The 25,477-nt window shown below is 43.1% G+C and overlaps 1 protein-coding gene across 3 annotated transcripts in view; it reads right to left on the bottom strand.

Moving 5' to 3' along the window:
• The window catches only part of PBLD (phenazine biosynthesis like protein domain containing), a 47,017-nt gene that overhangs the window by 3,713 nt on the left and 17,827 nt on the right, over positions 1–25,477 (bottom strand). The window contains exons 2-9 of one of the 3 annotated variants that reach the window (XM_049855183.1): positions 23,275–23,414; positions 10,221–10,320; positions 9,751–9,849; positions 6,273–6,382; positions 6,156–6,185; positions 3,083–3,171; positions 2,633–2,811; positions 629–688 (exon numbers count right to left, since the gene is read on the bottom strand). In XM_049855183.1, coding sequence (XP_049711140.1) covers positions 629–688; positions 2,633–2,811; positions 3,083–3,171; positions 6,156–6,185; positions 6,273–6,382; positions 9,751–9,849; positions 10,221–10,320; positions 23,275–23,358 — 751 coding nt within the window. In that variant the 5' untranslated portion in view covers positions 23,359–23,414. Of the gene's footprint in view, positions 1–625; positions 689–2,632; positions 2,812–3,082; positions 3,172–6,155; positions 6,186–6,272; positions 6,383–9,750; positions 9,850–10,220; positions 10,321–23,274; positions 23,415–25,477 lie in introns of all 3 variants that reach the window. The other 2 variants (XM_049855182.1, XM_049855184.1) reach the window with 2 other exon arrangements.

The following is a 25,477-nucleotide window of genomic DNA, read 5'->3' as shown; positions in this document are numbered from 1 at the left end:
ACTGAAACCTGTTCAGCACTATAGCAACACGCAAGCCTCCAGTGACAGACAGAAGGCAGCTGCACATGAGGTGCATTGGCTTGGAATCAAACAGGGTCTCCTGCATGCAAGGTGAGAATTCTACCATTAAACTACCAATGCCCCCACTCTCTGGGCCATATAGCTAGTTAATTTATTCAGTGAGAATTTATTGGTCACTTACTGTATTAGAAGGGTCTGTGGAGGGTAGGTATAGAGAACGGAAGATGTTCTGGGTAGAGGGTTAAGGGTAAAGGAATTTAAAAATCTTTCATTTTCATGTGACTTATACATGGCATTTCATTACATTTTCAAATGGATAGAAAATAGGCAAAGGAACACCAGCTTAAAGTTGCTGTTGTTGTATGCCATCAAGTTGATTCTGACTCATAGCAACACCATGTGATGAGCAGAACTGCCCCATAGGGTTTTCTTAGCTGTGATCATTATATAAGCAGATCATCAGATCTTTCTCCCTCAGGCCCACTGGGTAGGTTGGAACTGCCAACCTGCCGGTTAGCAGCCGAGCACTTAACCATTGTGCCACCAGGGCTCCTGAGCTTAAAGTTCGGCAAATGAAAAAGAAATTAGACAAAAACGATCCTACCACGCATCTCTTTCTTCCCCAGTTGCTGGGACCAGTAGCTGCTGAGAACAGTATGTGTAGACCCTTCAAAGAAGCGAAAAGTTACCAATCAATCCCAAAGAAAAAGGTGGGGGCTTTGTGGTAAATTTATAAGCAGTTACGATCTATCACGTAAAATAATCCCAGCTTGACTGAGCCTTCGATAACCTAATCATGACACTGGCCATAGCCAAAGCAAAGATGGTGGAATTAGCAGGTAGAAAGATAGACACAGAATTCATGGATAAACTCCTCCAAATTACGTCTCCGATATGTCTGACGCTTTCTGAAGGCTGAATTAAACTACAGGTGAGTCTTGTTGACTAGCTCATTGTCAGCCCGTGGTGGGGAGATCAAGGGTTTCACATAGATGCTTCTACTTCTTTTGAGATAAAATATATCTTTCCCTCTAGGGAGCATGTGCAAGGAAAGGTGCGAACTCTGATACAAGGTCTAATTCTCCACCATGCCAATATTGCCTGACTTCTAAATTTTCCTTTAAGTGAGGTGTTTCTTTGCATGATCGTGCCCTAGGTTTATATCACAGAATATATTTTTAAATGAAGAAACAAAATGGAAGTAATAACTGATAGAAAAGTCTTTGAGGGTGAAAGGATGGGGAAGAAAAGGCCCCATCCTCCAGGAAAACGTATGAAATGTTATGGGAGATTCAAGGAGAGTGGCCACTGTCCCGGTTTGCCCAGGGCTGTGCTGGTTTTAGCACTGAAGGTCCTGCATCCTGAGACACACCCCTCAGTCCTGGGAAAACTGGGGTGGTTGGTCACTGCTGTCCAAAGGTCTTATGCGCTAGAAAAATATTATTATAGGAAAAAAACTTGCCCTCTGTGCCAATTAAAATCTTTGGGAAGCAGCTATGCATATGCAAATGTGCTCAGAACTTCTCTTCGTGGGGCAGGGTTGAGTTGGACTGTCTGGATATCTTTGGGCATTTTCCTGAGTCTTTAAAAGTGCTCACTTGCTGAGCTTGGCATTTCACATGTTTTGTTCCTCAGCGAGTAAGTCAAGGTCCTGAACTCATCTGACTAGATCTGGAGCCTCTTGAAGCCTCTTCCCCAGCCCTGCTGCCATCCAGCCCTCCAGCCCCTTCTTCAAGTACCCTCGCCCTGTTGCTGCTTGGCCTGCTGCTCTGAAAGATGGTGAAATTGGAGGCTTGACATTGCTGCCCATCTTTGATTTCATCCCTCTGCTTCAAACTGGCAGAAGATCCCCAATACCCACTTCCCAAACCCACCCCGCCCCACTTTAGAGGCAAGCCCAGGAAAGGAGGAGAGGAAAGGAACACTATTCCTGTTCCTCTTTCCCACCTACAACCCAGGAGCTTATCCTTCACAAACCAAACCTTATCAAGATGTCAGAGATGCCACAAGTGATGTGACAATGACAGGCCTGTCATTGAAAAGGACAAAAGGTTTGGGGAATCTATTGGAATCAGCCTCTGAATTTTGCAAATTACAAATCTGGAGGGTGTTAAATCAGGTAGTCAATTTCATTGTTATCATTAAAATAGCTAATAGTTTATGGGGGGGAGGACACAATGCTTAGGGGGCACTGAGCTTCTGTCAAGGGTGACGGTTGAAAAAAAGGATATAGCTAATAGTTATCGGGTATTTCCCATGTGTCAGGCACTTAACATGCACTGTGTTGACATAACCCTGTGAGGTCATAGCTCTCTATTACAGGAGGGAGGACTGAGACTAAAAAGTTAAGTAACTTGCCCACGGTCAAGAGCTAGAAAGCTAGGATGGAAACCCAGGCTGCCTGACAGTAAGCTTTAACCCTGCTCCACTGCCTCCTTTCACTCTGTGTTTTTCATGTGAGACTTCAGTGAAGGGGATGTGGAGGAGAAAGAAGCAAAGGCAGCTCAAAACCCAAGCAACCTGAAAAGTCACTTGAAGAGCACTTAAATCGCTGTGTGTCACCCTCCTCCACCATTGTTTAACCCTTCTCTGAACCCAAGTAAAACTGTACCTGTAACAGGGTCTTCAGCCACACCAACCCATGGTGCAAAATATCTGGAGTAAAAGTCAAATGCTTGGCTCTGCCCACCAGGCTCTCCTTTAAGGGTGAGAATGAGTCCTTTCACCTTCCCTGTGTTTTCAACTTGCAGCAGATCCTGTGTGTTCACCATCAGGCCCTCCAGAAACGACCTTGTTTATAAATGGATGGATTAGGACAAACATATTTTACATACCACCCACTACACAGACTCTGTCAAACAGGCCAGGGTGCAGCTTCCCCTCAACAACTCAGCACGAGGGGAAGGAAGAGCGAGTGGTGATACCTTCCCACCAGGCGGAAGAAACTCTGTGCTGAGTAAATCATGATTTGGGTGGAAACAGCACAGCCAGACCACGCCCGAGCTATACACCTGGGTGCTCAGCCCTCCCAACGGTGCTTACAAGACCAGAATCTTTTTACCTGTCATAAGTGTCACTGAGCCGGACAAGGAGATTCCGGGTATCTGGAGAATAACAGATCTCCTGGACCAGGGTGTCACGGATGGCAGTCTGTGGAGACATACCAAAAACACCTCAGGAGCAGTCCTGGGACAAGCCGTTGATCCCCTGTAATGGGGAACAGCCCCTCATTGATCATCTGCTCTGTGCCAGGCACACCCATGGTCTCTAATCCCCTACAGTTTTAGTTCAATTCCGGGGCTCAGGATGTTGCCCAGGTGAAGCCAGTTTCCTGCCTACTAGAGGCCTCTGAGGGTCCCTTCAACTTACCCTCTGTAAGCCCCTCCTTTCCATTGCTCACAAATGCTTGCTACCTGCCTCAACACATACAAGTCCTTCAGGTGGATGTTTTCCCCACAGATGAGGAGAAAGAGAGTTACAGAAGCCCGGGGTCACTTACACACACACACACACACACACACACACATCTTGACCCAGGTCTGAGAGGCCCAGGAGCCTAAGTTCTGAATCACTATGACCTATTTGCTGTCTTTCAAGATGCGGCATCATATCCACGTCTTAGAGTTGTTGTGAGGACTAAATGAAATAATATACATAGACTATCGGCAGCAGCGACTAGAACATTCTACATGGCAAGGGCTCAGGGCAGCAGTTTGATTGGAAGTTGGAACTAGAGGACTCATCTCGATGCTTTGGTTGGCAAGCGCACTGCTTTCACTTAGATTGAATGTGACAGGTCAAAAACATGCAACGTTTTCTAAAGATACCTTGGTTTGCCCTTTACTTAAGACTGCACACAGTCTTGCTCGTATCTAAGAATTTCGTTGGTCGGGGTCGGGGGTGGTGGTGCTGAAGAGGATTATGAGGGGACAAATGGCTCCAATGCCAGCCCTTGGTGGCACCCCCAGCTGTCGAGCAAAGCAGATGATAGTTAAGTGGCAGTTACATGGCAGACATTGGTGGCTTCAGGTGCTCTAATCCTTGTTAGGGACTTATATGCTCGAGCTCCCACAATCAAGACTCCCATTGCATTGAGCCATGCATGGCCTATGTGCCTCTGTGACTACAGCTGACGTCTAGAAATAGCCAGATCCCCTGTGTTCTCCAGGTCTTTCTGTCTCTCTAATCCTACCCTTCTTACGGGCATTCTCATGTCAATTTCAAAGTTTAATTCTCATCTGGGAATCTTATTGCCAACTCCTAGGGAGGAACACTAAATGACAACACTCACGATAAAGAACCCTTTATGATCCCATTTATCAAACGCCAACCTGAGGCTTAGGTTAGGTTACGTTCCTCCCACCATGAAAAAGGTCCACTGTAAGAATATCTTCCATTTCCTCACCAACATGCTTAAAGTGGTTCATTTGTAAATTTGACTTGTCTTCTGAAATGCAAGCCATAGTGTAACATAGAGTCCCTCTGGCTTGTTTATATATTCCTTGAAAACTTAGAGCAAAACACTAAAAAGACTATAAAGGCCATAGCTGAAAAGTCACTGAGAAACACCCCAGTGGTGCCCACAGAAGGCCATTTTAGGAAATTGTCTTTTCTCACGACAGCCCTCGCCCTAGTCCTGACCTGGACTCTGCCTTCTCTGAACACTGAGCACCTGTCTGTGGGCTGCCCTGGCCCTCCAGAACCTCTGTGGGACAATGGTAGCACCTACCTCACGGGGAGACAGCAAGAATTAAATGGGATGATGCATGGAACACATAGCATTTGGTCTTGCACTGAGGGGTTCTCAAAAATATTCTCTATTATTAGTATTATCACTACCAGTACTATCATTATTATTAAGCTCCACCCCCAGAGAGGCCCCATGAGGAGGCCAGGCTATGTATTTGGTCCCCTCTGTCTGCATACCCATGCTTTCCTTGTCTCCTCCACCAAAGCACAGCCCACCCCACCTCAGTCCTATCTGCCACTGTAATTGTGGACACTGGCAGCTCTACCTTGTTCATATTGATTTCATGGTAGGATCCTTTTCTGTCAGAAATCCCTAAGTCTCATACCCGAACTTGCATGGCCACGCGCCAGGCCATTCCTGGTCTCTTAGCTAGAACGGCATAGAAATTCAACACCCTTTGATTGTCTGAAAGTTGGTCCCCTCCCAGAGAATTTTGTTTCCTGGAGATTTCCTACCCTATCTCTCTCTTCCTCTCATCTCCATCAGTTCTCCTTTCACTCTCAGCTTCCACACAGCAGTCTCTCCTCATTATCCTACCACAAAGGCTAATGTTGACGATTAGGAGTCAAAGAAACTGGTCAACCTTCTCACCAAATAGATTGAATATTAAAATTCAGGCCTGACCATCCACTGATCCCACCCTATCTGGAGCAAGGGAGAACGAAGAAAACCAAAGACACAAGGGAAAGATTAGTCCAAAGGACTAATGGACCACAACTACCACAGCCTCCACCAGACTGGGTTCAGCACAACTAGATGGTGCCCAGCTACCACCACTGACTGCTCTGATAGGGATCACAATAGAGGGTCCTGGACAGAGCTGCAGAAAAATGTAGAACAAAATCCTAACTGACAAAAAAAAAGACCAGACTTACTGACCTTACAGAGACTGGAGAAACCCTGAGAGTATGGCCCCAAACACCCTTTTAGCTCAATACTGAACTCACTTCTGAGGTTCACCCTTTAGCCAAAGATTAGACAGGCCCATAAAACGGAGCAATACTAAAGGGGCACACCAGCCCAGGGGCAAGGTCTAGAAGGCAGGAGACGATAGGAAATCTGGTAAGAGGTAACCCAAGGTCAAGAAGGGAGAGTGTTGACATGTCGTGGGGTTGGTAACCAATGTCAGAAAACAATATGTGCACTAATTGTTTAATGAGAAGCTAGTCGTTCTATAAACTTTCATCTGAAGTAAAATAATTTTAAAAAAGAAAAAAAAAAATCAGCCCTGAAATATACCATATACTACTCATCCACACTTAGGCTGGAACATTTATACTGGTAGGAGGCCTATGTTTTGGGATCCAGCGATACCAACTCTTTGTTTTCAAACAATAACAAATGACCATATCACATGAGCTCAGGTTTGATTTTTTTAACCAACCTTTATCAAGTCTTCTACTTCATGGAAGTCCTAAGTGGGGAAGAAATACAAAAGCATATTAAAACAGGCAAGTTGTTTGTTTTACACTCTTTATGGCAATAATTAGAAAGAGCTGACCTGGGGATGAGCTGGATAAAGAGGCAAGTCCAGGACAATCCCATCCTCTGCTCTTCTGGCCTTTAGCTCCCCACTCAGAGTGACAAAGGTCAGAGTGCTGTTCACATTCTCTGACCAAAAAAAAAAGAGTCTTATTTTGTCAAGTAGAAAATTTTTTCAAAAAGGAATCAAGAAATAAGAAAATAAACTTTGTTACATATTTGTCTGTTTCAATCACCTTTACTTTGCCTTAGGTTTCTTGCACTGTGGTTCTTTTCTGTGATAGGGGCACAGGTTTGGTTTGCTGAGGTCTAGAGTGGAGAAAATCCTCTCTGGATTTGAACTTGAGAACCAGGAATGTAACTGATTGGACTTGGAATCATTCCACAAGGCTACAAATCCCATCTCCTTATGGCTTACAAACTGTGTCCTTAAGTAAGTTATTTAACCTCTTTAAGCCCCAATTTCCTCACCTATAAAATGGGATTAATAATTAAACCTACCTCAGAGGGCTGTTATGTTTTCTAATGCATTTTTTTAAAATAGCCACCTACAATAACCATAGAGTTATAAACTCTACTAGTCTAGGATATGACAATGTGACAGCAAATACAGTAAGTTATGAACAACAGTACGATACGAAACAAATCAGGTTTACCCTAAGTAACTCAACCTAGACATAAAAATTTGATTTAAAATATGTTCCACAAATGCTGATATAATACCCTTTTGTGTTACTAATACAACTTGGGCCCTTATCTGACCTTAGTGAGTACATTTTTAGTGAAAACAAAGATTTGTGGCTTAATATCTTTCCCCTAAAATCTCTGATTGAAGTTCTCAAGGTTTCATTTTACTTGGATCCACAATCAACACCCATGGAAGCAGCAGTCAAGAAATCAAATGACACATTGCATTGGGCAAATCTGCTGCAAAAGACCTCTTTAAAGTGTCAAAAAGCAAAGATGTCACCTTGAAGACCAAGGTGTACCTGATCCAAGCCATGGTGTTCTCAATCATCTCATATGCATGTGAAAGCTGGGTATCGAATAAGGAAGACCGAAGAAGAATTGACGCCTTTGAATTGTGATGTTGGTGAAGAATATTGAGTATACCATGGACTGCCAAAAGAACGAACAAATCTGTCTTGGAAGAAGTACAAGCAGAATGCTCCTTAGAAGCAAGGATAGGGAGACTATGTCTCATATACTTTGGACATGTTATCAGGGGAGATACTTTGCTTGGTAAAGTAGAGGGTCAGCAAAAAAGAGGAAGATCCTCAACAAGATGGACTGACACAGTGGCTGCAACAATGGGCTCAAGCATAACAACAATTATGAGGATGGCAAACGACCAGGCAGGTCGTTCTGTTGTACATAGGGTCACTGTGAGTCAGAACCAACTCCATGACACCTAACAATAACAATAAAATTTCTGTAACATTTAACCATATCTCAAATATGAAGAAATCGGCATTGCTTATTAGTTGTCATTAGTATAAAACTTACATTATGAGATCTAAAGCTTAATAATCTTTGTTATTATATTTATAATTAGTATAAGACATTGTTATTTAAAAATAAAATTAAAAAAAAAAAAATTTTTTTTTTCCATACCTTATCTCGTCTAAACTTACTTCCACCTTGGGTCGTCACTGGGGGGCGGGAGGGTTATTCCAAACCTCAGAGACATTACAACCAATGTGGGACAACCAATGTGGGGCCCAGTTTTAGAAAGGCCCTCAATCCAACTTCAGTCAAGACCTATTTTTCAAGACTGAGTTCCTAACCAATATTTCAGGATGCTTTCTTGCTTTCACTCTTGTCACCTTATCCACAGAAACCAAAATTGTATTTTTAAGATGTATATTGGATTATATTATATCTTGGCCTTTAAAGAGCTTCAACAACTTCCCGTTGCACTTAGAATAAAATCCAAACTCCTACCATCATCTGCAATGCCCCTCATGAGGGGTCTCTGCCAAACTGCCCAACCTCATCTCCTGCCAATCAGTCTCTTGCTCAGGAATCTCCAGCCCCTCTGGTTATACAGGATATGCTTCAGGGCCTTTGCACGTGCTGCTGCCTCTGCCTGGAAGGCTCTTCCTCTCACTCTAGGTCTTTGCACAGATGCCTTCATCTTATTCTTCAGTCCAAAGGTCCCCTTCTCCACTGCGTACTGTTGTTCAGATTATTCCCCCCACCCTGCAACCCTGTATCCCCCACCTCCTTACCCCCATATCCCCCACCCCCGTCCCCCTCAGGACCCAGACTAGGTGAGGTAAGCATGTCCCCTAAAGTGCAAAATTTAAGGAGGAATTCCTTTCGGGTACCAACCTGAGTGAGGCCTTGCTTGCCTCACCCTAGTCCTGTACCTGACCCTGCCACGGAGTGTTGGTGGCTGACAGCTCTCAGCTGAGTCTTCTGGGAATTGCCCTGGGTCGAATAGAGCTGCTTCTCCAAGATCCTGGCCCTTTCCGGGAGTAGGGGAAGAGCCCTCATCCAATGACTGATGGATGGACAATATAAAGGCCCGTCCCTTTGCCCCTATTTGGAACAAAGCTGCTTGAAGGGCCTTCCCACCTTCAGAGCCCCCTGTGGATTTAGCCTAGGCCTTTCTCTGTTGCTGTTACTTTGCAGTTCAACTTCTCCCTCAGCTTTCTTTACTCCCCTACCAGTATTGGTCCCAAGAATATCCTCTGCAAAACTTTCTGCAAGCAAATCAAACGTGTCTCAGAGTCGGCTTCCTGGGGCAACCTGCTCTGCAACACCCTCCTGACCTGCTGTGGAGTCGCCCAGACTCACGGCATCCCAAAGGACCTCCTTTTCCAATTCTCCACTCCCTACAGTTATTCCCTGTCTTATCATCCTGTTTATTTTGTTGTTTAAACTTCTGTTTTTCGTCCACGCCTGTGTGTGGTTGCTCTGTCTCCCCTTCCAGGGCATTTCTAGGGCTCCCTCCTCTGCCCCATTCCCACAAGGCCCTGGCCTTTATGTATTGAGGTAAATGCAGCTCAGATGGAAACTAGTAGGACTGAGGTGCTGTAACAACTCCTCTTCACAAGGTACATGGGTAGAGTCAGGGCTCGTGAACCTTTAAAGTCAAAGGAAAGGGTCTCTTACTGTGGAGCTTCACTGTGGTGGGGACATATTTGCGGCAAAGCACGCCTTTTTGTCCCCTGGCCGCACATATCATATCACATATCATAGTGTCTATTCTGCCCCTCGGCACTCCCCTGCCGTGTTTGTCACAGAGACCAGTGCCCCTGTTTGCAATAAGGAACTGGGGCAATGGCTTGTCAGCGATGCCTGGCACCCACTTAGAAAGCCCAAAGTGTTGTTGAAGATTGTCCTTTTTGTTTCCGCACTGTGAATTGCATGAACCAAGCTCTGCAACATCTCAGACCAGTCACTTTGGTTCATCAGAAAGACTGTATGAAAATTTTAAAAAATATTTGCTGTTTGCTAAGAGATAGGTTTGTAAGAGAAAATCAGATTACTTATTTTGCGAAACAGCACAGCTGCAGAAGCCAGGGTAGCATGACCACAGAGAGGGACCTCGCTGGCCGGAGTAAACCACCTGAGTCCAAAACAGGAACCTTTGGAGGAGGAAAAGCCAAGGAGAGGTGAGATAATTCCCATGCAAGTAGGCTACACACTTTTCATTTTCATATTCTTTCCTAATTATCTCGCTAGCAGGATTAATAGTTTAAACCTGTTGTAAAAGGAGGTCCAAGGACTGGGCTGGCATCCTAGGGCTTCCCAGTGCTAGGTCTGAAGCTGAAACATTCAAACGAGCCAACACCTCCCCTTTTCCCTCCTCCCCCAAGAACTGAAAACCAAATGAGAATCTCCCCTCTACCTATTCCCTGCAGGCAAATCATAAATGGGCCTTTTCCTTAAATATCATTCCCTTATCTAAAAAGCAGGTCCCGGTGCAATTCAGGAATGTTAAAAAACGCTCATTTACTTTGTGTAAAGTTGTCATTTGGGTGCAGTTTTCGGATAAAAGCCGTTTCAGAGAGGTTCATTTCCCTTGCAATTTTTTGATGCATATCTTCATCCAATTTCTAAATCGGAAACAAAAGGCTATTAAAACTCCGGAAACACAAATCAAGCTTCCTTGGAAAGCAACTACCACTAATTAATAAAGCAATTTATTAATATTAAAAGTTACATGTTTAAAAGAAAATAATCGTCAAGGAATTCAAGGCACTTTAAGACTGGCCTTCCAAAATTCCCGGGTAAGATAATCTGTGAAGAACTGTAGATGTACAAAGCCCCGTCAGACTCTGAAAAGTTGCCCGGCCTGGCCTCTGTCTTTTGTCTTTTTTCAGATGTTTACTCTACCTGAGAGTATCTACTCTCTTCTAAAAAGTCTCCACAAATGGAATCTCCAGCCTCCCTTTCTGTTGGACATGTTGGATAAAGAAATGCTCAGCACTCACCTTGGGCAGGCTGGACTGCTCTTCAGCACCCACTTTGTATGGGCCACTCCTTTTCACCAGTCAGGCCTCTGGTCAGAGGGTACCTCCTCACAGAAGCCTTCCCAAACTACTCTGTTCAAAGGTGTTGTCTCCTCCCCAAAATTACCAGTTGCCCTGGAGTCGATTCCAACTCACGGTGGCCTCATGTGTGTCGAGTATGTGCTCCATAGAGTTTTCGGTGATTGATATTTTAGAAGTGGATTGCCAGGCCTTTCTTCTGACGTGCCTCTGGGTGGACTCGAACCTCCAGCCTTTTGGTCAGCAGCTGAACACATTAACCATTTGCACCACCCAGGGACTCCCCCCAGTACTTAGACCATCTGGAATTACCTGGTGTGTCTCTTAACTGTCTATCCCTAAGCTCTATGAGGGCACAGACTGTGCTTTGTCCTTAGCCTAGAACAATGCCTAATACTCATCCCAGGGTGGGAAGAGCTCAATAAACATTTGCGAAATGAATAAATACATTAGCCCACTTAATCTCCTTTTAAAAAAACCCTCAATTTAAGCTGGGAACCATGGTCTCTGGGGACATCTAGCTCAGTTGGCAAAACAAAGTTTATAAAGAAAATGTCCTGCATCCTACTTTGGTGAGTAGCTCTGGAGTCTTAAAAGCTTGTGAGTGACCATTTAAGATACTCCACAGGTCCTACCCCATCTGGAGCAAGGAAGAATGAGGAAAACCAAAGACACAAGGGAAAGATTAGTCCAAGGACTAATGGACCACGACTACCACAGCCTCCACCAGACTGAGTCCAGCACAACTAGATGGTGCCCGGCTACCACCACTGACTGCTCTGGCAGGGATCACAATAGAAAGTCGCAGACAGAGCTGCAGAAAAATGTAGAACAAAATTCTAATTCACACAAAAAGACCAGACTTACTGGTCTGACAGAGGCTACAGAAACCCTGAGAGTATTGCCCCAGATACCCTTTTAACTCAATACTGAAGTCACTCCTGAGGTTTACCCTTCAGCCAAAGATTAGACAGGCCCATAAAACAAAATGAGACTAAAGGGGTACACCAACCCAGGGGTAAGGACAAGAAGGCAGGAGGGGACAGGAAAGTCGGTAAAGGGGAACTCAAGGTTGAGAAGGGGAGAGTGTTGACACGTCATGGGGTTGGCAACCAATGTCACAAAACAATACGTGTATTAATTGTTTAATGAGAAACTAATTTGCTCTGTAAGCCTTCATCTAAAGCATTAAAAAAAAAAAAAAACCTCAAGATAGGTATTTTAACTCCTTACAGTTGAAAAAATTAAACTCAGAGAGGTCAGGTAAGATCCTGAAATCATGATATGTCTAAAAAACGGCACAGCGATTAAGAATGTGGGCTTTACAAATGTGGGAGAATGGTAACAACGAGTGAACCTAGAGAAAAGGTATATGGGTGTTCATTGTACCATTTTTAAAATTTTTCTATTGTTTTTAATTTTTCAAAATAAAATGTTAAAAAAAAATAGCAATAATGTGAGCTTTGAAAACAGAATTGGATTTGTTTCCTAGGTCAATCCCTAGTAGCAGTGCAAGAGAAGGCAAGTCACTTAATCTCAAAGAGCCTCAGTTTCCACACTTTTAAAATAGGGGTGACAGTACTTACGATATATGCGTATAAGCATGTATATGTATATGATGGTTCCTAGATGGCCCAAAAGCTTGCGCTTGACTGCTAACCTAAAGGTTGAAGCTTTGAACCCAGCCCAAGGTACCAGTACTGTGGAAGAAAAGGCCTGACGATCTGCTTCTGTTAATATTACGGTCAAGAAAATCCTAGGGAGCAATTTTACTCTGTAACACACGGAGTCGCCATGAGTTGAAATAGACTCAACAGCAACTAACAACAATTATACACACACTCGGGTTAACGCAAGAAAAAAATTGGTTCATAAATATGAGTTGAAGGATGAGCTTTCCTTTTGAAAATGAAAATCAATTTTTGAATCAACAATAATTCAAAAGAAGTCTCAAGAACAATGCATTTCGCTTTGGCCAGACATATTATTCCCGAGCTTCTGATACCCACGGGGAGACAAAAATTATAACTTTATACTAATAAATTCATAATTCACTCCTCTCAGTTATGCAAGTTACACACCCTTTGTCTTTTAGGTGATTCAAATAGTTTTGAAACCCTTTCCGTATAATTGTATGAGGTATGAAACAATGGTTATCGTGAAAAATCGATCGTAATTTTTAAACTATGTAAAAATCCTAGCACAAGGCTTAATCAAGCTTTTCTTAAAGGAGATTTGTATTCAAAACCTACAGAAACTCGTAGTCCTACAGAAAGAGAAATCACTCAACACACTGATACTTACTTTGTGAAAACCTAAATGTAGCACAGTGGGTTTTTTACTTCACGTTTTTCTTTCACAAGATTAAACCCAGTAATGCATGTAAAGTGCTAATCACAGCGCTCAGTACGTAGTGAGTACTTGACAAACATTAGCTTTGGATTCTGAGTGGCTCCAAGCCCGTGTTTTACCTGCCACGCTACGCTGCCTCCCCGTAACAAACACAAACTAATACTGTTCCTTTAACACACCGCAGTAGGAAAACCAATGTCCAGCGATTAAAATGCACTCCCACGAGGTTTCTGAGGGAACGCAGCCACCAGTCAGCTAGTAAGTGCTGTGCTAACCCTTGCGGTTGTAGAACGTTAGGACTCAAAGTGTGATCCCCGGGCCAGGAACGTTGGTATCACCTAAGAATCTGTAAGAAATGCGGAGCCTCAGGCCCCACCCTGGATCTCCTGAATCAGAATCTCCTTTTAACCAGATCCCCACGTGATTCGTATGCACATTAAATTGGTACACAACACATGGCCCTGCGTCCCAGAGGATTGGTATCTAGGTGGGGAGTCATGACAGCCACAGACAGCAACGCTGAGCAATAACAGAAAGTACATAATTGAAATACCAAGAACATAAAATTGAGACTTAGACTACAAAATCTCTAAGACGTTAAAGATGGGGCCTTGTAATGGATCTAGAAAAGAGGTCAGGTTTTGGTGAGTTGAGCAGGAAATGGTGGGCACAGAGTGTTGTCCTGGGGAAGCTTCTGGGCAAGGCGTTTGACCTTACTTGTGTTCTCCTCTTAAATCAGGGACTGAACTATAAAATCTCTGACATTCTAGGATTCTGTGAGCCAAGGTAAAAAGAAATAGGAAGATAGGAATGAAATGGGGTGAGCACCTGTCATACCTGTGGGCACCTGTGGGCCTGGGTAAGTGAGAAGGCTCACCTGACTGGAGAGATGGTTGGGGGTTGCTGGGGAGTCACCGCCAACAAGGCGATAATATTAAGAATTGAACTCCACGGCCGGTTAATTGTTCTCTGTGGAAACTGGCCCATGTGCACAATTACCATCTGAGAGAAACTCAGAGCCATTCAAGTCCCTAGTGTGGCGGTGTCTGCAATCACAGGCCTCAACAGAGATTGAAGGAGTGAGAAAGAAAAGTCTCTGCTGGTCTTCCTGGACTTGCCCCCTTGGCTGCAGGAACCTGCACTAAGTGCCAGTCCTTCCTCTTTCTTATCTGGCCAAATGCCCTATCCTTGTCCTTCCTTCCTTCGCCTATTGTATTCCACGACCTTAAAGACCAAAAAAACCCATTGCTGTCGAGTTGATTTCAACTCATAGCAACCCTACAGAACAGAGTAGAACTGCCTCATAGGGTTTTAAGGAGCACCTGGTGGATTTGAACTGCGGACCTTTTGGTTAGCAGCTGTAGCTCTTAACCACCACGGTACCAGGGTTTCCGACCTTAAGGACAAAACTCTTTAAAGGCATTAAAGCGTTCTAAATTGCAGCCAAGCTCACCATCTGTTGGCAATAGATTTCTCTGCGAATGGGCTTTTTTGCACACCAGCTAGAATGCATACTTCACTGCCCATTGGTTCTTTAATCCTCTCTACCTTGATGAATTGTGCCAACCGCAATTTGCATTTCTACAACCGTAATTTCTGTCCCAGGATGCTTAAAATGTGCCTGCTATTTGTCTGAGGTGCCAGAGACAATGTAGAGTTTGATAGTAGCAGCCCCAAACATGCATCAAAGGCAGCTGGGCTTCCACTGAATTTCCACCCGGGAACCAAAGGTCAAGAGAGGGGTGAGTCACAAGAAGGCTAATACCGTGAACAATGCTTCAACTCTGAGGGCTTAGAAACAAAAAAAAGAGACCGCGTTCGTTCAAAATACTGAATTTGGGCTCCAATAATCTTTCCGTTTTACACTACAAGCTTATTTTCAAATGCAGCATGTAACAGTTACAAACCAATGCCAGCTATTAATTCTCTTGTTTCAGTATCCATTGCTCTTTGGCAATCTCACCTGAATCAAATTTCAAAAGCAAAAACAGGGTCATGTTTCTTTTGCTGAGTTCCAGAGAACTTTCATCACCATACAACCCAAGAAAGATGAATGATCGGGGAAAATCAGAGTAAAGTTTTAAAATACTCCCATCTTGTGGCGGTTTAGAAATATGACAGCATAAATATGACAGCTCTGCCTTACCTGTCCAGTTGTCCATTTGTCTTGCTGAAGGCAGACTCCAGCAAAGGAAAATCGCGTGAACGTGGAAGATTATAACCCCCACCCCCACCCCACCCCCCCGGAAGAAACGGGAGAGTCCATCTGTGGCCTCTGGATTTCCTATTATGAAGTTATGTCCACACAACGCAGCACTAAAACCATAGGCCACCTGCAGTTGTTCCCAGTGGTGCTAACGGATACCTAGTCTCCCCAACTCCATCACAGAACTCAAAGCTCAGACACACTTTGCATACTGTCCCCTCTATCCCACCAACAAGGACATAAAATCAACACTTGTTGGTCAACGACAAGGCTTAGAGGGAGGTTTTGTCATAATTTAATTGATTATAATATCTTCACATTCACTCAATTCTATACTATTCACACATTCATTCATTCTATTTAGTGCTGCCTAATAAGTGCAAGGAACTATGGTGGTGCCATGATTAAGCAATGGGCTGCTAACTGCAAGGTCGGAGGTTCGAACCTACCTTTGGAAGAAAAGACTTGGCATCTGCTCCCATAAAGATTCAAACCAAACCACACCCATTGCCATCAAGTTGATTCCAACTCATACTGACCCTATAGGACAGAGAAGAACTGCCACATAGGGTTTCCAAGGCTGTAAATCTTTATGGGAGCAGATGGCCACATATTTCTCTTGAGGAACAGCTGGTGGGTTTGAACTGCTGACCTTTTGGTTAGCAGCCCAGTGCTTAACCACTCCACCACCAGCGTTCCTTCCCATAAAGATTACAGCCTAGGAAATCCTATGGAACAGGTCTATCCTGTCATATACGGTCACTAGGAGTCAGAATTGACTCGACGGCATACAACAACAACAAATGCTCACAGATGTTAGTCAAAAAGGTTAGAGGTTCAAGTCCACCCAGAGGCACCTGGGAAGAAAGACCTGACGATCTGCTTCAAAAAATCAGCCATTGAACTCCATCAGCCTGAGACCAGAAGATCTAGATGATGCCTGGCTACCACCAATGACTGCCCTGACAGAGAACAGGGACTACAACAGACTGTTCCTGATGGAGCAGGAGAAAAGTGGGGTACAGAACTCAAATTCTAATTAAAAAAAGAGACTCATTGATCTGACTGAGACTGGAGGGACCCCAGAGGACATAGCCCACAGACTCTGTTAGCCCAAAACTAAAACCATCCCCAAAGCCAACTCTTCAGACAAAGATTAGACTGGACTGTAAGACATAAAATAATACTGGTGAGGAGTGTGCTTCTTAGCTCAGGTAGACACTTGAGACTAAGTGGGCAGCTCCTGTCTGGAGGAGAGATGAGAAGGCAGATGGGGACAGGAGCTGATTGAATGGACATGGGAAATACAGGGTGGAGAGGAGGAGTGTGCTGTCACATTATAGGGAGAGCAACTAATGTGTGTATAAGTTTTTGTACGAGAAACTGACTTGAATTGTAAATTTTCACTTAAAAAAATTACGTTAATAAACTATGTGGAAACCCTGGTGGCATAGCAGTTAAGTGCTATGGCTGCTAACGAAATGGTCAGCAGTTCGAATCCGCCAGATGCTCCTTGGAAACTCTATGGGGCAGTTCTACTCTGTCCTATAGGGTGGCTACGAGTCGGAATCGACTTGACGGCACTGGGTTTGGTTTTTTTTTAAAATAAAATACATACATATAAATGTACATTTTTTTAATTAAAAAATCAGCTCTGTGGAGCACAGTTGTACCCTGACACACATAGGTCCCTATGAATCAAGATCAACTCAATGGCAACTCGTTTTTTGTTTAGGTACTAGGTAGAGTGTGTTAGGAGCAAGTGAGAATCAGTTTAGATCTCACGGAGCTTGCAGTCTAGTGAGGCAGACAGGCATGGAACGAGTTAAAATAGGTGCAATGTGTGTTACAACTGGGGAGGGTGGGGGACCATGGAACACACCAAAGGGGAACACATTTAGTCTACTAGTGAGTATGGTAGTTAAAGAGCACAGGCTCTGAAGTCAGGCAGGCCTGCGAGGGATTCGAAGTCAGCCACTTAGTAGTTGTGTCCTTGGGCAAATTACTTAATCTTCCTCTGCCTCTGTTTCCTTATCTGTAAAATGGGACAATAATAGTAAGACCTTGTTATGGATTAAATTGTGTACCCCAAAATATGTGTTGAAAGCCTAACCCCTATACCTATGGATGTAATCTGTTTAGAAATAGAGTTTTCTTTGTTAAGCAAGTGGGTTCTAAATCTAATCACTTCTGAGTTATGCAAAAAAGCAGACGAGACACAGAAATATGCAATCATCGCTGTGCCCAAAAATGATTATTAGTGTTTAAGAGAATAACAATGCATTTGTAATATAAATACTACATTTGATCCTAGCACAGTCCCTGACACATAGCAGACAGCTATGTGTATGTAAATGTCAATTGAATTGAAATAAATGTATACACTGGGCACACAATAAAATTGCTTTTTTTCTGGACAATTTTAACAGGAAAACTTGGGAATAAACCAATCTTTAGAAAAGGTATCCTCTGAAATAATGGATTTTGCCCCCAGAGCACATTTGTCAATATCTGGAGACACTTTGGAAACCCTGGTGGCATAGTGGTTAAGCATTCAGCTGCTAATCCAAAGGTCAGCAGTTCAAATCCACCGGGTGCTCCTTGGAAACCCTACTCTCTCCTATGGGGTCACTATGAGTCAGAATTGACTTGACAGCAATAGTTTTGGTTTGGTTGATTTTTTGGAGACACTTTTGATTGCCATAACCGGGGGAGTGGAGTGCTACTGGCATCTAGTGGGTAGAGACCAGGGATGCTGCTAAACATCCTACAGTGCACACGACGGCCCCACACGACAAAGAATTATCCCTTCCAAAATGTCAATAGTGCTGCTTTTGGGAAAGCCAGCTGTAAAGTATACACACACACACACACACACACACACACACACACACACACGGCTCACAGAACAATGCACACACCAAAAAAACCAAACCTGGGGCCTTGTTAGAATGTGAAAGAGAATAAATAATGGGCTCCATATGCCTGTAGACATGTTATTTTCACTAAGTATTAAAGCTGGTTTACAGAACGTACACAAAGCCTCACTCCCCTCATCCCTACCAGAGCTCTCTGACCAACTTCAATAGTCAGTCGTGGGCCCCTATTGTTTTTTACACAGCTATCTTCATAATCAGAGCCCTGGTGGTGCAGTGGTTAAAAGCTACGGCTGCTAACCAAAAGTTTGGCCGTTCGAATCTAGCAGCTGCTCCTTGGAAACCCTATGGGGCAGATTTACTCGGTCCTATAGGGTCACTGGAAACCCTGGTGGCTTAGTGGTTAACGGCTACGGCTGCTTACCAAAGGGTCGGCAGTTCGAATCCACCAGGCGCTCCTTGGAAACTCTATGGGGCAGTTCTACTCTGTCCTAAAGGGTCGCTATGAGTCGGAATCAACTCAACGGCACTGGGTTTGGTTTTGGTTTTGGATAGGGTCACTATGAGTCAGAATCAACTCAACAGTAACGGGTATCTTCATGATATCTACTTCATTTCTTTTGTTTCTATGACATTGTTTCTATAAAATTTTCATATCTCTAAAAAAATAAATAAAATAAAACCAGCTACTTGGGAGTCAGTTCTGACTCCTAGAGACCCAGAGTAAAACTGTGCTCCATAGAGTTTTCAATGCCTTATTTTTTGTAAGTAGATTGCCAGGCCTTTCTTCTGAGGCACATTAACCATTTATACCACCTAGGGACTCCTCTTCATTGCTACAAGCTCTATTGTCAAACTGATTGTCAGGCATTTGAGGAACACCATGCATTTTTTAAGGTCTTACACATTTTTTTCTAATATCTGTTACATATTCTGTTTAGCCCTTAGCCTGTTTTTCCTTTCACCTAACGCACAGTGTTATAGCTTCCTCGTGTGAAAATTTTTTTCACTCATCTTAAAAGAAAATGAAACAAAACTTTAGAACATTTTAGAAACTGTTAGAACTGTGTTACCCACAGTTTTTTACTTTTCTTTTATTGGAAAAGCTTAAAGTGCAATTACCTAATCTTTATCCGCCCTACCACATTTCTCTGTGGTTAGGATCATTCTGCTCAGGTTTTAAATAATTTAAAACAGCACAAAAAAAATGATATTTCTGTGAACTCTGAAGCATTTTCCCCCCATAAAGCCAAAGTTGTTCTGTTCTCTGTGACCATATTGTCCCTGATACATATATAACTTTAAGTCTTTCAAGCTCTGTGAACCAAAAAAACACCAAATCCAATGCCGTCAAGTCAATTCTGACTCATAGCGACCCTAGAGGACAGGGTAGAACTGCCCCATAGAGTTTCCAAGGAGCGCCTGGAGGATTCAAACTGTCGACCCATTGGTTAGCAGCCGCAGCCCTTAACCACTATGCCACCAGGGTTTCCTTCAAGCTCTGTAGCAACTACTGAACAATGATCAGGTTTACATGTCTGTTTTCCTCAGTGAACATTGGGTGCCCCAAGGGCAGGTAAACTGATTAATTTTTGTAGCTACAGTCCCAAGCCCAGAGCTTAGTTCACAATAAAAAAAAAAAAAGTTGCTATCGAGTCAATTCCGACTTATAGTGACTCTACAGGACAGAGTAGAACTGTACCATAGGGTTTCCAAGGAGCCGCTGATGGATTTGAACTGCTGACCTTTTTGTTAGCAACCAAGCTCTTAACCACTATGCCACCAGGGCTCCCTACCCGACAATAAATGTTAATAAATAGTTGTAGAATGCGTATGATAGGTCGAGCACCTACTGAATTGTAGTTAGCAGTGTAAGGTTTGGCACTTATTTGTCTCTGATATTTTCCTGTATTCACTTTTGTTCTCTTTAGGTATAGCAGGTGTCCACTCTCTCCAGCCATGGGTAAAAGAGCCCAAGGACAGAAACCATGGCTTATCCTTTCATTGTAATTTTTACTGACTGTGAACTGGGAAAAGTGTTAAAATAGCCTCCAAGAGGACTGGATTCTCATGTTCACAGAGTGGAAAAACAAGAGGAAGAGTCTTAGCAAATTAGTCTTTAGATACCTATTCAGGTGCCCTTGATTGGCCATCAAATTAGTCTGGCCTCACAGGCCCAAGGCTCAAAAGAAATGAATTGGAAGACTTTAATGAGCATTTTGCATTCTTCCACCAATCACAAACTGCCTCATCTTTTTCCTTTTTCCATTCATACTGAGGCATATTGCTTTGAACTATGTTAAGCTCTTACCTTAAATTTTCTTTGGTAGTATTTCCAAATATATAAATAGCTTATAAAACACAAACCCCATTGCCGTTGGTTCCAATTCATAGCGACCCTATAGGACAGAGTAGAACTGCCCCATACGGTTTCCGAGACTGTAAATCTTTATGGAAGCAGACTGCCATATCTTTCTGCTATGGAGTGGCTGGTGGGTTGGAACTGCCAACCGTTCAGGAAGCAGCTGAGCACTTAACCCACAGAGCCACCAGAGCTCCTAGATAACATATAAAGTACATATTTTAAAGGAGAAATAGGTAATTAGGTAGTGTAGGGTAATGCTATTCAGCTATATGCATCCCCTCCCTAATGGAATCAGCTTTGCTCTTCCCCGAAGCATGCTGGGGATGAATTCGGGATGGACTCGGGCTAAGGTATGAGGCTGGGAATGGCATGACTGGGCTAGCAGCCAAGGCCGAAGAATGCCTTAGCAACAGGGAGGAAAACATCTGGACCTGGACGTGAAGTCCCTGGGACACTGACTGCCCAAGGACATAGGAGAAAACAATAAGCCTTGGTCCCAGCTGGAATGGTGTATAAGCTTGGGGCCCTTGCTAGGTGGTTGCAGAAAATACTCCAGCCGGCCGCCGCTGGAGAGCAGCTGCTTGCCTGTATCGGTAAGTTTCCCTGAACTCATGAATCTGGAAAAGGCTATGTGTCAGTTCTTCTGATTATCTGCCAGGACGCACAGCGAGGGTCTTTCCTTGCTGGGGCTGTCCGCCGACAGGTAGGTAAGTAGATAAGTCGTTTAAGTCTGTTTTTAATGAGTGTATTGGAGGTAAGTAGGGGAAATAATGTGAATTTTGGTTAAAACCTGGTTAAAATTGAGTATATAAATCAAGGGTATTGCATGGGGACGTGGTGCAAATATACTAAGGCTCTTGACCTAGCAGTTTTTGTCAATTCCACAATTCTCTGACATGAAGTTATGCTCGCCAGATTGAGTCTAAAGAAAGTTCACAATCTGGAATCTGTTAATTATTCTCTCACTAATCTGCCCAAGCTCTTGTGAGTTAGTTACTTGATAAAGCCTATTTTAACTTTTTTACTTTCTGCATTTTGTGGAGGGAAAATGCCAGCTACAGGGTTGCAAAATGAGTGCGTTGTGAAGGTGAGATGAGGGCCCTTGATCACCATCTTATTGCTCCATTTGCAGGAGAAAATAAGTGTACCAGAAACAAACAGACCAACCAACCAAGCCCATTGCCGTCCAGTGGATTCCAACTCATAGCAACCCTATAGGACAGAGTAGAATTGCCCCATACGGTTTCCAAGGAGCAGCTGGTGGATTTGAACTGCCAGCCTTTTGGTTAGCAGCCGTAGCTCTTAACCACTGTGCCACCAGGGCTCCTAAGTGTACCAAACCAAAAGCTAAATCCATTGCCATCGAGTCGATCCCAACTCACCAAGGACTGTTATTTACCTAAGTCAGTAAAGCCTCAGCAGTTCTTGACCTTCCTTGATTGCATATTGGAATTGCTTGGGGAGCTTTAAAAAAGAGTGATGTTTGGGTCCCACCCCCAGAGATTCTGTTGTAATTGGTCTGGGTGCAGCCAGGGCCCAGGAATTTTTTAAAGCTCCCAGGAGATTTTAACAGGCAGGCCAGGTTAAGATTCACTGCAATCCAACACCAGCCCCAATGTTACACTCTGCCCAGCTTAATATGACTTGTTTGAAATTATCAGTTGGTTACTAAAGTAACTCTCAGGTAATCTACTCTTGCGCTAATGGCTTTGAGTAGGAAGGTACCTTAGCTTGTTTCCTACTGCCCGGGAACAAACACAAAGCCCCAAGCTCAAGGACTATTTAACTGTTTTGTTAATATTTATCCTAATCAAAAAGTCATTTTTAAAATGATACTTTCAGTAAGCTAAATTCTCTCTCTAAAAAAAAAAAAAAAAAATTCTCTATATACCAGAGCTTAATTCCAGCTACCTCTCTACTTAATAACTTGATTCCTTGCGAAATCTCATTTTCCTGATCCTGAAAAGATTTTCTAATTGAACTATAGGTAAGATTAAAGGTATTCGGTTACAATATTTTATGCTAAATGTAATGTTGGCCATGTCTAGTCACACAAAACTCATCTAATCATATTCTCATCAACAAAGTGAAAACCCGACAGCTGAAAGCAGTTCTAGTTCCTCCTTATAGGAATCTTCATCTTTCTAGGCTGAACCTAGGCATGACTAAGTACTAGACTATGTTAGCACACCAGCTGAAATGTTGGCAGTTTGAACCTCCAGAGACCCCGCAGAAGACAGGCCTGGTGATCTGCTTGTCAACAGTCACAGCCTTGAAAACCCTTTGGAGCAGTTCTACTCTGCACAGATGAGGTCACCATGAGTCAGAATTGACTCAACGGCAATCAACAACTAAGAACAACCTAGGTGTAAGCACTCTACATATAATTTAGTGAAAATCAACTTGCAGATAGGACCACAAACCAAAGAGGTAAACAAACAGGTAGATCTTATTATTACTATTTTTTAATAAAATAATTGGCTCTATAGGAATCTGGAAACCCTGGTGGTGTAGTGGTTAAGTGCTATGGCTGCTAACCAAAACGTTGGCAGTTTGACTCCACCAGGTGCTCCTTGGAAATTCTATGGGGCAATTCTACTCTGTCCTACATGGTCACTAAGAGTCGGAATCTATAGCAACGGGTTTGGTTTTTTTTGTTTTTGTTTTTTTGTACAGGAATCTAGAACTTCAGGTACCGCACCTCAAAACCAAGTACTTACATTTTCTAGGAGGCAAACAGCCGCAGGATTCCCACAAAATGCTTTTGCTGTAAATGCATCTGCTATGAAAAGAGGGAGCCTCATTTTTCTTGCAAGCTATTTCCGCAAGCTCTCGAGATTGCTGGTGACCTGCTTTACTTCTAGTTGTTGCAAGAAAAAAAAAATCAAAAAGTTAATGTTTCACTTGGTATAAAGAAGCAACTAGCAGTTCACAGATACAAAGTCAAGCAATTATTTCTAACACGCCTGCATTTAAAGATACGTGATCCTCTAATATTTTTAAGCTTCTAAATGGAACTTGTTTCAAAATACTGAATAAATAGAATGTTTTCTTTTCAAATTTTGTATTGAGTTGTCATATTCTACCTAAAACTTAACAGCGCTATCATATCCTTTTGGTTGACAACCGAGCCCTTTAACTACTGTACCACCAGGACTCCTGAATTTTACCCTCTACGCACAGTTAAATTTATTTTCAGAAAGAGTGTGCAAATGTAGACAAAATAGGAGACTGTCCCACCATTGCTACTCTGCCAGATGAAAAATAATATCTTGAGTTTTCATGTGCATTCTTCTTGGATCATTCTAACCAGACTGTAAGAAGCATGAAGTTGGGGCTTCTTCTTGATTTCTTCTCTGCTATAATCCTAGCTCCGAGAATAAGGCCTGGCATAATATTTATTAATTAAGTAAATAATATGCTGAGTAAATACTAAAGCTGGACTTTCACGCACTGGCTGAGAAGTACTTAGGATTTCTCATGGTGGCGCCACCTACCAGCCAATGTTTCAGTTCACCTCCGACTCATAGCAACCCTATGCACCACAGAACAAAACACTGCCCATTCCTGAACCATCCTCACAATCATTCCTATGTTTGAGCCCATTGTTGCAGCCACTGTGTCAATCCACCTTGTTGAGGGTCTTCCTCTTTTTCTATGATCCTTTTTTTTTTAATGAGGACAATCCACAGTTTATATTTCCATATTTCAAATTTCTATTTTGTACAAGTGTATATGATGATTAGATATTATCCTCTGTGAAACAAGACAGATTTGTTTATTTATTCATTTATATTTTTGGTGAAGATATACACAGCAAAACATACATCAATTCAGCAATTTCTACATGCACAGTTCAGTGACGTTGGTTACAGTCTTCAAGTTGGGCCAGATATTCTTTTTCCGTACCCTTTTCTGAATTGTTTCACCACTATCAACACGAAATCACTGGGCCCTGAGCTCCTAAGCTCCTCATCTAACCTTTCGAGTTGCTGTTGCCAATTTGATCTCATAATGATAATCCTTTGAAAGAACACAATGCTCAAGGCAGACATTCTTTTCTAATTAAGCTAAACTCTTGTTTTGGTTTAAAGATGACTTCAAGGGATAGTTTTGGTTTAAGTTTTAAAGATTTAGTTTCGAGGGTTCATCTAACCTCAATGCCTCCAGAACATCTGCATTCTATGAGAATTTGAAGTTCTTTTTTTTTTAATAATTTTTATTGAGCTTTAAGTGAACATTTACAAATCAAGTCAGTCTGTCACATATAAGCTTATATACACCTTACTCCATACTCCCACTTACTCTCCCCTAATGAGTCAACCCTTCCAGTCTCTCCTTTCGTGACAATTTTGCCAGTTTCTAACCCTCTCTACCCTCCTATCTCCCCTCCAGACAGGAGATGCCAACACAGTCTCTAGTGTCCACCTGATACAAGTAGCTCACTCTTCATCAGCATCTCTCTCCTACCCATCGTCCAGTCCCTTCCATGTCTGATGAGCTGTCTTCGGGAATGGTTCCTGTCCTGGGCCAACAGAAGGTTTGGGGACCATGACCGCCGGGATTCCTCTAGTCTCAGTCAGATCATTAAGTCTGGTCTTTTTGTGAGAATTTGGGGTCTGCATCCCACTGATCTCCTGCTCCCTCAGGGGTTCTCTGTTGTGCTCCCTGTCAGGGCAGTCATGGGTTGCGGCTGGGCATCATCTAGTTCTTCTGGTCTCAGAATGATGTAAGTCTCTGGTTCATGTGGCCCCTTCTGTCTCTTGGGCTCATAGTTATCGTGTGACCTCGGTGTTCTTCATTCTCCTTTGATCCAGGTGGGTTGAGACCAATTGATGCATCTTAGATGGCCGCTTGGTAGCATTTAAGACCCCAGACACCACAAAAAACATTTATTTTTAATGTTTGGTGTAAATGTTCTTA

This window comes from Elephas maximus, chromosome 16, assembly GCF_024166365.1.
Source record: "Elephas maximus indicus isolate mEleMax1 chromosome 16, mEleMax1 primary haplotype, whole genome shotgun sequence".
Taxonomy (NCBI): Eukaryota; Metazoa; Chordata; class Mammalia; order Proboscidea; family Elephantidae; genus Elephas; species Elephas maximus.
The sequence above is the reverse complement of the archived record's forward strand: the minus strand, read 5'-3'. Positions and strand labels throughout refer to the sequence as shown.